The sequence below is a fragment of the Eucalyptus grandis genome, chromosome 3, assembly GCF_016545825.1.
Source record: "Eucalyptus grandis isolate ANBG69807.140 chromosome 3, ASM1654582v1, whole genome shotgun sequence".
Lineage (NCBI taxonomy): Eukaryota > Viridiplantae > Streptophyta > Magnoliopsida > Myrtales > Myrtaceae > Eucalyptus > Eucalyptus grandis.
In genome coordinates, this window is record NC_052614.1 from 60,894,928 (window position 1) to 60,908,796 (window position 13,869).

Genomic DNA, 13,869 nt, shown 5'->3' on the forward strand with positions numbered 1-13,869 from the left:
TGTCCTTTTATATCGACCTGGCATGCTTTCGTAGCCTAGAGTCCCTTTCATCGAACCAGCGTGCTTTCATAGCCCGGTATTCTTTTATATTGACCTAGCGTGCTTTCGTAGCCTAGAATCCTTTTTATCGACTCGACGTGCTTCCATAGCCTAATGTCCCTCTTAATTGACATGGCTTGCTCTCGTAGCTCAGAGTTCCTGACCTGGCGTGCTTCTATGGCCTGGAGTTCTTGACTTGTCGTGCTTCCGTAGCCCGAAGTCCCCTTATCAAATCAGCGTGCTTATGAGGCATTCTCTCTCAAAGTGCATCGACACTCCACTCGATCAAACTGTCCCCCAAAGATTTTCTCCAAATTCAGTCTAATTAAGGTGACCAAAGAAAGGTTCAAATCCTAGTCAGATGATCTATGCCGCAATGCTAGGCAACCATAGAATGACACAAGTTCTAGACAATATTTGTTGCTTCGATCGTAGAAAGGTACAGGTCCTAGAAAAGCCGTTTCTCATTCAGGTGACCGTAGAAAGGTACGGGTCTTGGAAAGTGATTTCCCGCTTAGGCAACCGTAGAATAATATGGGTCCTAGACAATATCCGTTTCTCATTCAAGCAACCGTAGAAAGGTATGGATCCTGAAAAATCAATTTTTTTTTCCCATCAAGGCGACCAAATAAAGGTTTGGGTCCTAGGCAACCAAATACTACCATACTAAGCGACCGTAGAAAGGTACGGGTCCTAGAAAAGCAATCTCCTTACAAAACATCGTTATTATTATGAGCGACTGTAGAAAGGTACGGGTCATGGACATATAACACAAACAATCTTGAATTACTCTACCCTCCTTAAAGGTAAGTTATTCCAGGTAGGTTCATTATCATTTACATTAGCATTTCCGTGCATCATATAAATTGCATTCCAAAATGGAATTCATTTTCCACCAAAAAAAATCATTCAATGCGTGCATGATCAAAATTTAGGTCTCAATTTATCTTTGGAGGCAACCTCTATGAGCTTACCTTCAAAGAGAGTTAGCTAGTGACACCTAAATTTTGGCAACCCAGTAATTTATTTATTGCATAAAAAATTAAGGATTAATCTTTAACCCCTAACAAAAATATTATAATTAAATTGCATAGCATATAGTTTTAGGAGCATTTTTTTTTATTGCATTTGCATCGGACTCGATAACAGATGGGTTTGAATTGATAGTTCTGTGATTTAATTTGAAAGGTTGGACTAAGCCCATAAAGAGAGCAAATTAGCCCGAGCCCATTATTTTTTTTGATGATCGAAAATTATCTTATGAGAAATGGAGATTTGATATTTTCGGTGATATGACGGTGGATTTTTCAATATCCTCGGAAAGAGCAAGTGTGACAAGGAGATATTAGGAGCTCATATTTGCAATATTTGAAATTTGAGAAAAATCATATTACAATCTTGAATCTTTAGCAATATGTGATAAAATCGGTGGAGAATATTCAAAGAGATGAGGAAAATAAAGATATATAATGCATTCGGGAGGTGATCTTCATGGATGTTGATTTGAAAAAGGAAATAAAAGCTTCAGTTCCCTCGCCTATAAATTGGCCCGTTCATTCATGAAAAGAGGGGGCCACACATTGAATATACAGCTACAGTAGAGAACACATGCTAGGGAGAATAGAAGGGAGAAATCGTGGGGGTCGGAAATTCTATTGAGCGATACACGTTAGAAGAAAGAGAGAGACAGAGAGTCCACGGCCGAGCACTTCGCAGCCAAAAATCTCAAGGCTATGCCTCAATCGATCCTCCCCACCATCATTAGAATCCTCGTTGTCACTCACTGCTGCCTTCCAAAGCTGAGAAGTTGCTGCCTTGCTGAAGATCTCCAAGCACTTTCTGTCGCAACTATTCGTGAGTGATACATGCATGGTGGTGTTCACTTCAACAACACACCCTCATGGTCAAAGTTTGATAATCAAGGAGGTTTATTACAAGACTTGCAGAATTCGCAAAGGACTTGGAAATTAGCCAAGTTTGTCATTGGTCAAAGTCTCCCTGGCGTCCTTTGCTACCTTGCCGAGAAGCACTACCGCTCGTCACGGGCGTAGGACTCTATAGCACCATCAAGCCTTCATCACTAGATTTGCAACAATTGTCCAACAATTCTCAATGTCGTTGCCCAGCTAGTCCTTCCCGGGCCTTTGCCGGAAAGCATCAACCATGTGCCGAGCACCACTAGGACATTCTTGCCCCAACCATCCCTTCGTTGCACTGTCTGTGACCCATGACAACTTGTTGCCACGCTAGGACGTACGTCATTCATCCCTCAAGTCGATTCCATCGAAGTCCAAATTTGGCAATATAATCTTTGAAATTAGGTAAAGGTCTCATCTAAATTTGGTTTGGATATTTTATTTCCTAATATATTCTTTTCAGTATCTTACGTGCATATTTGAATGATAAGCACATTTATGATTTATTGCCTAATCCGCAACCACATGTCAATTTTTTTTATTTCATCTATAAGGCTTTAGATGGAATAATTAATCACACGGGAATAAAATTGATTTCTTTAAGGCTTAAGATCAATTTATTGATTTTATTAGCGAAATAATCAGGTTGATCAGATATCGTTTCCAAATTCGAACAATGGATAATATCTTTGATGACTGCGAATGGTTTGGTGCTTATCTTTTAATTGCTTTATTTATCCCAAAAATACAAAAAAAAGATTGCATTTGCATATCATGTAGATTAGAATTGATTTCCTAGATAGAATTGCATGACAAAATAGTTAGATTCTTTTCTAATTATATTAAAATGCATGTTTAGATGATATCTAGGTTAGATAATATCTTTGAATTAAATTGCATGTTGAGATAAATTTCTAAGTTAAGATATGATTCAGATTGGTCTATTCCCTAACTTAAAATAGATAATATCTCACTTTAGTTATATTTTTATTTATTTTAGCAATTTTTAATTACAATTTTTTTAAATGCAAAAATATCATACGCATGTCATATAGAATTAGGTTCACGCGGTCAATAACTGTTGCTAGGTCCATTTAATTAGAAATTACCCGTCATTAGAATTAGGTCATTTAGTTAGATTGCATTGCATATAGTTTAAATTTTATTAAAGAAGAGAAAATCCTTAAAAAAGATTGAGTAACTGCGTGTTAGTTAAGAAAAAACCCTAGGGCTTTTGATGTGAAATTTTAACTAACACTGCAGATGCTTTCATTTCTACGAGATAAGTCCCGTAATTTATTTATTGCTTTCTTGTGTGTTAAATTGGCGGTTTGCATGCCCACATGATCACTTCACATGTTAGGGAAGTAAATTAAAATTAATTCAAGCCGATTGCAAAAAAAAAAAAAAAAAAAAAATTGAAATAAAAAGAGAAATGTACCGAAAGGGCATTAGTGAAAACTAGCGTAATCAAGTCCCCGAACTCACAATCTTTGGTTTGTCTAAGTAAAGTAAATCTCTCATTACTTTACTTGGGTTTATAATCGACCCAACAAAAATATATTAGTGACGACTCCTAATTAAAAATCAATTGTATGTAAAGAACTTGAACCTAAGTCGCGAATTGGTATAAGCTTGGGAGAGTCCGAGCTAAGTTTAAGCTTAGTAATCCATTAACCAAATCCTAGGTGGTTCACCCGAGGTTGAGTCGCAACAATTATCATATGATCACGTTATTTCCACTCCTATCTAAGTTAAGGCACTCCTTTTTTAATCAATTGACCAAAATATTCCTCTCTTCATGGTAATGTTTCTCTCTCTTTAATCTAGTTACACCTTCTTCCCTTTAGATTCACATTAGAATATTTTAGAGGAAAATTTTAAGTATGGTCTAAAATTTTGATACTCTCGTATGACATTGAATCTATTATCGATATTAATTACTTTCTTCATGGTAGAAGTAGTACAATAAGAAGTTCCTTTTTTTTCCCTTTCCTTTTTGTGATTGTCTTTTGTTTTGACGTGATCTAGATATAAACATACAACTTGACCTTCAAGCAATTTCACAACAAGTGTTGGATAAGTTTTAATCTCCTTGACATGTTCCCTTTTTTGTTTTTTGAAAATTTTCAATACTTTATCTACTTATCGAAACTCCTATTTGTGAGTTTCATGCATAGGCTGTGAAAAGCTGTGTTATCCCTCTTATGAGAACCATCGCCTTTTGGAGAATTCTCAAGGATAGGGGGATGACCTTTTAGAATAGATTTGTGGAGAAGCACGAAAAATTGCTTGAGAAAGGGGAGAAGTGGGTGAAGGACACAACAAATTCATGTATGCTCATCTCAACTCTAATTGCCACAGTATTGTTCGTTGCTACTTTCATTGTACCTGGAGGCAATGACAATAATACTGAAGTCCCATTATTGCTAGGACATGATTCTCTCTTGATTTTTGCAATTTTGGATGCGTTAGGTTTGTTCTCCTCTGTGATGGCCATCTTGCTATTCCTAGCCATCTTCACTCCGTGGTATGAGGTGCAAGATTTTCTCTAATTGTTGCCTAAGAAGTCATAAAGGGTCTTTATTTTCTCTTCCTCTCCTTGGCTTTCATGCTTGTGGCCTTCGTTGCAATTCTTACGATGGTGCTGGATAAGAGACTGGAGTGGGTTATCAATCCCATTACTTTGTTGGCCTTTGTTCCTGTGGTTTTATTTGCAATACTACAGCTTCCCTTGCTATTCCAAATGGTTAAATCCCCTTATGGACCAGCATCTTTTGTCTTGAGAGCATTTGGGATGGAGTCAATTATACTAAACAAAATCAGTGATTGATGAATTTGATTTGAGGGTGTATATGTCTTCATTACAATTGGGTGGCTGTAGCGGGGCCAATGCGATACTGAATATGTTTCCTCAAAGTATTTGAGCAATTACTACGCATTATGTTTCCCTGCCTTATTATCAAATATCCATTTATAGAACGATTCAATCAATTTAAAATTTCAGCCTATAGATACTTCAAAATTGAATCTGCATATACATAAACTATATATATACTAACGTTCAGTACTGAAATTGCTCAATCTTGGAATATAATTTTTTTTAAATTTTTTTTTTTTTTTTTTAGATTTTTGTTTTATAATTTAGATTCTGAATTTTTTTCCATAAGCTCAAACCAAGTATTATGAAACAAAGTCTATATACAAAAATCTATATCATCAACATTTATTACCAAAATACACATGCTCGTGTAATATATCGTTCATCATGGAATGAGAGATGAACAATTATTGATAGAAAAAATCTATTTATACAAAATTTTGGTGATAAGAATGATACCAAATGTAGACTTTATTCTTGAAAACTATAAAGAAATTGGAATCCTACCAGTTATAATACTTTGTTTGTATTAATTGTGAAATAGATGGAATAAAACCTGCCATAAATTTTTTATCATTCATTAATTACATATAGATCTCTCATAATAAAATCTAGGTATACATAAGCAATTACTTTTGAACATTTATTACGAATTTCATGTAATCATGTAATATAACTTTCATCGTGGAATAAATTTTTGGGCATTTGATTTTTCTTCGTAGCGGGAAAATGCGGAGGAAAATGCGACGGCGAGGTGGAAGCCACGCCGGCAGCCCCAGATCGGGCGAGCGAGACATGCGGATGAGGTCAACGAGGGAAGACGAACGGTGAACCGGAACTGACCTGAACGGCGATGGCGACGGCGCTTGGATCCGAGCGAAACGGATGGAAAGCGAGAGAGAGGAGATCGGAGAGGCGAAGGAGGAGAGAATCGTGCTTTGCTTTTTTGGATTGGGAGCGATCGGGTGGTGATGATTCGCCTCTTTCTTTAATTTTTGCCTTTATTGGGTTCTTCAACGAGACTGGCTGTGTTGTGTAGAGAAGTTCGAACGGAGGGGAGAGCGAGGGAGGTGGGCTTGTGGCCCCGCGAAGGGAACGCGGAATGCCCAGGCTGTGCTGGAGCCCAGGCGCGCCCCCCGACGTCTCTGCGAAATTACCGTGCTGCCCGCCGGGCGGGGGCGGGGGCGTCGGCTGGGGATCTTGGCCGCCCCTTTTTGGGGATTTCGCGTGGAGATTCCGGAACGTGGAGGGGGCGAGGGGAAATATACCAATTACAGAACTTTGTCCACATAAATTGTGAGATAAAGAAAATGGAAGACGAGATAAGACTCCTCCGTCCGCTTCATCCAGCCTCCGGCGAACCTCAAATGGATGGACTTCAGGCGAGAGAGGAAAAATCGTCAGCATTCCATGTTCCGTTGGATGAAGCTCAGGGGATTATTGATTTTGAAGCTTAAATGGGTTGGGCATAACATTTCTCTGTCATAATCCCTAATTTTGTGAATTAATTTTATCACCGGCATTTTAGTGTCAAGTACCTCAATTGGTAAAATCGAAAAGTTTAGATTTGAATTTACACCCACATGATAAGTTTAAAACCGACTCGATAACTGTCTCTAAATAACTTATTTCAATATTTATTTCTTCTAAATCAGTAATAATTTATTATAAAAATTCTCATAAGAATTAGATATGCAAAATTTAAATATTTGCTGGAATTAGACATCTGCTCACATTATGGTTTGCTAACTGATATCAAAAGCAAATCAGTGCATGGAGCTCGTACAAGAGTGTGCCACATGAGTCATCATCATGCAAGTTTTACCCACTTTTATATCCATTGACAGATAGATTGAGATTGAAATGCTAGTGTCATTTCCTTGAATTACCTCCTCCCACCCCAAACTCCATGAGTAACTAAGTTTATTGTAAGCTTTCCAATAAGATATCATTCGCCTGACACCCAAAAAAAAGATGAGTTAGGTTCACATGATCCGGACACATTCATTACTAAGCTCATTGTACAAGTAATCGCAACAAGAGTCTAGTGTATTTAGAAAAAAAAAAAAAAAAAAAAAAAAAACTAAACAAGTCTAAAGTCAGGCTCTAAAACAGAATTTGCGTAGCTCACATTACAATCCTCCATAATTAAGTCATGTGTAGAAGAATCCACATCAATGAATTGGTCCAGTTGGTCTCGTACAATACTAAATGGATATATTGAGCGCCACACAATGGCGCTATTTCTAAATAATGCTTTGATTGGGTCAGACACATGTCACAACGTGAGCCATCATTATATGAATGCAGCACTGGATGTTAGTTTATCCTTTTGTAGATAGGATCCAAATTCTACTGTAATCTCACCTATAATTGGTGGATGATATTACTACATCACTTGACTTATTGAGCACATTTTTTTTCCAGATAAACATTAGCTCTCAAGAAATTGAACGAAGCAACATACTTTTATTCATCTACTCAAAATTCAACAAAGAGAGGGAGGCACTTTGCTCCATGGTCCAAATAGAACGACAAGCCAGAAAGCAATGATAATCCAATCTCCACTTCAACGACTCACTTCAACATGCAAAACAAACTAGATACAACCTCACAAGGATAATCCATAGAAAGACATCAATGACGAGCATATTAGCTGAATTATTATTTTCCTCTTTTTTTTCTTTTTCTGAAGAGACTTGAAAATGTGGTGTTTTTCAGTGGATGATATCTCTTCTAAAATGAAATTAGCCACTTAGCCAGAAGACAGATCATTAGCGAACAGAGCAAAGTCCGATTTGAAGCCCAAGCCTCAGACTGCTGAAGCTGACCGTGGCAAGAGCTGGACATGTGCCAGCATTCAATTGGAGGTGCAATAGCCCCCGAAGGAAAATCATGCTATTCCCTCTGTTGAGGTTCTTCAAGCAGATGATGTTTACCGACGACGAGATGAACCCGACACATATCTAACCTCAGAGGATGATGAGGACCTCCGGGCCGCCTAGGTGCGTGTGCATCGAGATGACCCTGGGGGGCCGTATTGAAATTAGTGGTTACAACCAATCTGTATATGTAGATGATAGTGACTATATAGCCGCTGAGCATATTTACACCTTAATCTTAAAAGTGGCAAAGAATGTTCAATCTACACTAGAATGTTTATAAGTTCTATTTTGCTAGTTTACTCAACTACAATAGAGCACTACACCAGTAATAAACCAATGAGTACATGAAATTGCTTGTCACCCATGATGCTTCATTATCTCCAATTGAATGAATCTCTCCTCCTGCCAATACGAAAATAGTTTTCTCATAAATTTTTCATTTGAGAAAAACACAAATAAAAGTCATTCTTTTGTTGACATCTGAATTTTATTCGGCAAATCAAACATGAATTTTTGTAAAAATAAGAATTATATGAAAATAAAAAAAATACTAAATAAAATTTCGGCCCATCTCACTGCAGCGTCGCGTCCACGTGTACATATCTTATACATATATGCAATCGGCGGGGTAGAATAGAACAGAGAGAACGCACGTAGGCGGAACTCAGCAAATTCTTTCTCGCATCATCAATTTCCAGGAGCTTCTAGGTCGCCATTCTCTCTTCCTACTCGGCCACCTCCACTCCACCGGTAGCCCCCCCACTCGTCTCCGATCGCCGAACACCGTAGTCTCTTCGCATTTGAACCGCAGAGAATAAAGGCAGAGAGTACAGGGAAGGAATTCTCATGTTTAGTTGTGATTCTCTCGATTTCCTCTATGCATCCTTACCCCGTCTGTCACCGATTGTCGTCGCAGGCCACTTCCCCAACGTCACCAGCTTCCCTATTTTCTGGCCAACGTCATCAAAGGGCTGGATCCTCCTTCTCCCTCTTTTGGCCAGTTCCAGTCTTTCGTGCTACAACTCCTCTGATTGGATCACCAATCGCGGTCAGCTATTACTCTTCCTCAAGGTAAATCCGCATACTCTGTTTCAGCTGAAGGTAGGGACCGAGTACTCGATTTCACCAGTATGAAATCCAGTTGCGTTCGAGACTATTCTATAAGTCGGGATACGACCTCTCTTATTTCTGCATCTATATCCTTTGGCCGAAATGTCTACCACCGGTTTGATAAAATTCCTGAACTAAATCATCTTCACCCAACTTTTGTATTTACCTGAAATACCGTTTAGCCCTGTCCCTAACTCTTCTATATTTGTCAAAGAACAAAAACAAAAAGCAGAAGTTGTTGCGTATTTTTATCAGATTAAAAGTTATTTTAGAATCTAGTCAATTTAACTCTGCTCCCTACGTCATTTATGTGTAACAAGTAAACAAGAACGTCACTTACCATTATGTGGCCTCGTGTGGAAGTTGACTTTGTTAGAGATGATAGAATGGAGAAAGAAAAAGATTTTGCGTTTGTTCTGAGCATAAATGACAATACAATGCACGATTAATATGATTTGTTTATTACTAATTGCTATGCATATTTGAATTATATTTTCTAAAATAAATCAAAGACTACTGTGATTTACGCTAGCCACACAAATATCATTAGCCTGGTTACTTTCAGAGTTGTTCTACCAGGTTAAGTCTTATAATTATATTCTGTTACTTATGATTAACATTATTAAGCCTCGTTTGAACTTCAAGGAAGACTTTCTTCAGTTACCCTCTACTCACTTCCTACTTTCTTCACATCCAATTATTTTTTTCATCTAGACATGACACAAACCTTTTCTTGGAGAATGCCAAAAATGATTTCATACCTTTTTTTTGCACTTTGCACCAGCAATTACTAAAACTCACATGGCAATTGAGGACTGAATCCAAAGGAGAAAAAGAAGAAGATCAAAATAGCTTTCCTAAAAGATAAGAAAAAAGAAAGAGAATGAGATCGTTTTCCCAATCACCCGCCACCCCAAGCTCTAAATGTGGGAAATTATGACAATTAGTAAACCTTTGTTAGATGCAATTTGGTGTAAAACTTGGGACCCAGAGCTCGAGAACTTTTTATTAATCCAATTGTCGTCCCTTTGTTTTTCATTTTTATTTTATTTTTTGTTTTGGACATTTTGTAGCTCCTATTATCAAGAGGATTCACGAGTTGAAGTTGAGACATGTGGGAGCAGTTCAGTTGGCAAAACAGTGTTGCGTTGCGATCTCTGCTATGAGAACTACCGAGATTGCCATTTTTTTCCAAGAGAGAGACCTGCTGTATCATGCTACAACCAAGGGAATTAGTGAAGTCGTGAAGTTCTGTATTCGTACTTTCCCGGAGCTTATTTGGATCTCTCATAGTGGTGAGAGGTTGGCGACACATGCTGTGAAGTTTAGCCAAGAAAGGACTCTTAGATTCTTTTTGAACGTAAAACCAACCAACCAACCAATGAGTTGTCATTAGTTCCAGCGCCTACACGGAATGAATCAATGGCTATGATACTCGCAGTAGCAAATTCAGTTGCTCATTTGGACATCTTAACTGATGTTGCCGTAGCGGCTTTTCAAATGCAAAGTGAACTCGAGTGGTTTAAGGTAAATATCTTTCTTTTCATGAATTTAATATGATAAATATTATATCTTCTTGACAGGTCTCTTAAAATATGATAGCTAGAACTTTATTTAGATAGTCTTGAGAATATACAAAGAACGTTTTTATTATAGCAATCGGGCGATATTTGGCCAAGGTTTTATGCACCACAAGGTCTACCTTCCTAGGTGATTTTACAAGCGGACTGCTTAAAATCAGTCTAGTGCATTCATAACTTTACTCCTAAAATGCTTCCAATATGAATTGAATCCAAGACCACAACGAGAAGAAGAAACTCTTTTGCCGTTGAAGCCAAGACTTGGTACATAGAACTTTAAATTCCACAATGAGGTGAGTTGAGAAACAACGATAGATCCTTAAAACAATTTACAGAAAAAAAAAAAGGGAGACCGATTAGAGAAATTGGGGCATTGAAAGATGATTGAGACTAATCATAATTAAATTGCATTTTAATTTTACTAATATAACTACAATCCACCACTTAATCTAATCCAAGTGACTCTTTCTTAAAATTTGACCAACTCTTATATAGGTGTCTGCCATGATGCAATTTGGGGATTTTCACAATAGCTTTGCTTGTTCTGTTGTATCATATTTTGTATTGAAGATTATAGTTCATATATAATTAAATGTATGTAGATGGATAATTATTTGATCAAAGTAATTTGAATTGAATCTCCTCTTTTTCCATAAAAATTTTAGCTAAGTTCATTTATGGCCACTATTTTCATTTGAATAGCTATTAATCCAAGAACACTCTTCATCAGTTCGTTTATCTATTAACTAAAATTTACTCATGCAAACCATTGTCTACAAAAAAATGATATCATGAAGCTTTTATAATATATTTACCCTTTTAAACTCTCTATTCCTTCTTGTCACTAAATAAGAGCTTTGGAAAATTATGTAAGTCCTAAAGCTTTGAATTCATGCTTAATACGTCCTAAGCTTGACACTATACTTCACGTTATTAGCCCTCCCTTTAGCTCTGTCGATTTTTTATGGACAAAACGTCTATGTGGCGTCTTTATTAATTTATTATATGTTTGAACAAGGGGCACTGCTGTGGCACAATATAGGCGCTAAATCTCGAAAACTAAAAATAAAAAGTCTAAAGTTTTTTTTTTTTTTTAAAGTCAGAATACAGAGAGAGAGAGATTATCGAAGAGGAACAAGAAGGGGCCACGCCCTTTTGTCACCGGCAAGGTTTGGGGACCCTCGTCAGGTCGCTTCGAATGCGACTACTCTTGCTGGCCGCTCTCGCTCAAATGACTCTAGAAACAATATACAACGGTTAGGACCTAATAAGGCACATAGAAGTACTAGAAGACTCGTTCTCGGATTTCTTGACTAGCTCTCAACTTTTTTTCCGTATATTCCTCGAGAAGACCCCAAATTGGATGAGACTTCTAAAAGTATATATAGTGATTTCCATACATATATTATTGGGAAAATGACACAAATGATTCCTAAATTTTGGTCAAATATTCAATGTGATCCCTAAACTTTTAATTTGTTTAATGTGGCTCCTAAATTTTATCCCAACGTACAGTGTAATCCTTGAATTGTCCAATGTGGTCCCGGAACTTTCGGCTTATTTAATGTTTTCCCCGTACTGACCAAGAATAAAATAAAATGTTGTCCCTGAACTTAAATTAATATAATGATAATAATGAACCTTTTCATATAATCTAGGGATTAGATTGAACATTTATCAAAAGTTTGGAGACCACATTGAATAATTAAGGAACTGCATTGCACATGAGATAGAGTTGATGAGCCACATTGCATATTTGTCTAAAGTTCAGAGACTATCCGTGTAATTTTTCCTATATTATTTGATGATATTTCAAAGCTTAGAAGAAGGTGACACTTGGAATTTTTCCAGCAAAGATGGACTTAACCCGTAACCAATTCTGCAAAGTGTAGAATAAATCTTAATATCCTTGAGATGTTCCTTTGTAAGCTCTTTCTTGAAATTTTCAATAATTAATCCACTTATTGTAACTCATGTTTGTGATTTGTATGCAAAGGCTGTGGAATCGTGGATTATCCCTGATGTAAGAACCTTCATAAGTGACAGCAAAAAATATTGGAAAATATTTGTGAGTGAGCACGAAGAGTTGCGTAAGAATGGAGAGAAGTGGATGAAAGACACAGCAAATTCATGTATGCTCGTCTCGACTTTAATTGGCACTGTATTGTTTGCTGCTGCTTTCACTATGCCTGGAGACAATAACGGCATTACTGGAGTGCCCTTGTTGTTAGGACAGGACTCTCTCCTTCTTTTTGCAATTTCGGATGGTTTAGGTTTATTCTCATCCGTAACAGCCATCTTGTTATTCCTAGCCATCTTAACTTCGCGATATGAGATGCAAGATTTTCTTGAATCGTTGCCTAAGAGGATCATTTTTGGCCTTTGTTTTCTCTTCCTCTCCTTGGCTTTCATGCTGGTGGCCTTTGCTGCAACTCTCACAATTGTGCTTAATAAGAGGCTGGAGTGGGTTGTCATTCCAATTACTTTGCTGGCCTCTCTCCCCGTGGCTTTATTCGTAGTACTACAACTTCCCCTGCTATTCCTAATGTTTAAATCCACTTATGGACGCAGCATCTTTCGTGCCGAGAGCATTTGGATGGAGTCAAATATACTGAAATGATCAGTGGTTAGTGAATTTGATTTGTGGGTGTATGTCTTCATTATAGTTTCTTGTTTGTAGCAGGGCAGTGCACTACTGAATGTATTTCCTCTAAGTATTTGAACAATTACTATGCATTATGTTTCTCTACCTTGTTACCAAAGATCTATTTATAGAATGATTTGATCAATTCAAAATTGCTGCTTATAGATACTTCAAAATTGAATCTGCACATGCATAAACAATTTTTGTTTAGCATCCAGTACCAAAATATGCTCAATTATGGAATATAACCTTTTGAAAATTATTTTTTTTAGCCTTATGTTTTATAATTTAGATGCAGGAATTTTTTCCATGAGCTTAAACATTCAGCCTCCAGGTATTTCAAAATATAATCTTTGTAAACAATTATCTCAAACATACGTGCAATCATACAATACAACTTTCATCATGGAATTAGAGATGAACAATTATTATAGAAAAAAATTTACATATACAAAATTTCATTGATAAGAATTATACCAAATGTAGACTTCATTCTTTTGAACTATAACGTAATTGGAATCATACCAATTATAAGACTTTGTTTATATTAATTGTGAAATAGATGGAATTAAACCTACCATAAATCTCTGATCATTCATTAGTTACATTTAGATCTTTCATAATAGAATCTAGGTATACACAAGCAATTACTTTTAAACATTTTTTTAAAAAAATACATGCAATCATGTAATACAATCTTCAACTTGAAAAAGCTTTTTGAGCATTTGATTTTTCTTTATAGATGCTCTTCAGATGAGCGGTTTGATAATCAAAATAATCTATATAAAGGATGCCGATGATAGACATTATACCA

At 36.7% G+C, this 13,869-nt stretch overlaps 1 protein-coding gene across 1 annotated transcript; it reads left to right on the forward strand.

The window, feature by feature from the left end:
• The first annotated feature begins 8,600 nt into the window (after window positions 1-8,600).
• Window positions 8,601-13,207, forward strand: LOC108958759 (ankyrin repeat-containing protein ITN1-like). The gene is made up of 3 exons (XM_039308701.1): window positions 8,601-8,792; window positions 9,905-10,358; window positions 12,408-13,207. Exons 2-3 carry the CDS (start codon window positions 10,254-10,256, stop codon window positions 13,029-13,031), a joined length of 729 nt encoding a protein of 242 aa, XP_039164635.1. The 5' UTR covers window positions 8,601-8,792; window positions 9,905-10,253; the 3' UTR covers window positions 13,032-13,207.
• Window positions 13,208-13,869: the final 662 nt, after the last annotated feature.

Excerpts from the sequence above, each read along its gene's own strand:
- LOC108958759 (XM_039308701.1), top strand. The coding sequence starts at position 10,254 with ATGGCTATGATACTCGCAGTAGCAAATTCAGTTGCTCATTTGGACATC. Across the intron at positions 10,359-12,407 it reads GTGAACTCGAGTGGTTTAAG|GCTGTGGAATCGTGGATTAT; the intron begins GTAAATATCTTT and ends TTGTATGCAAAG.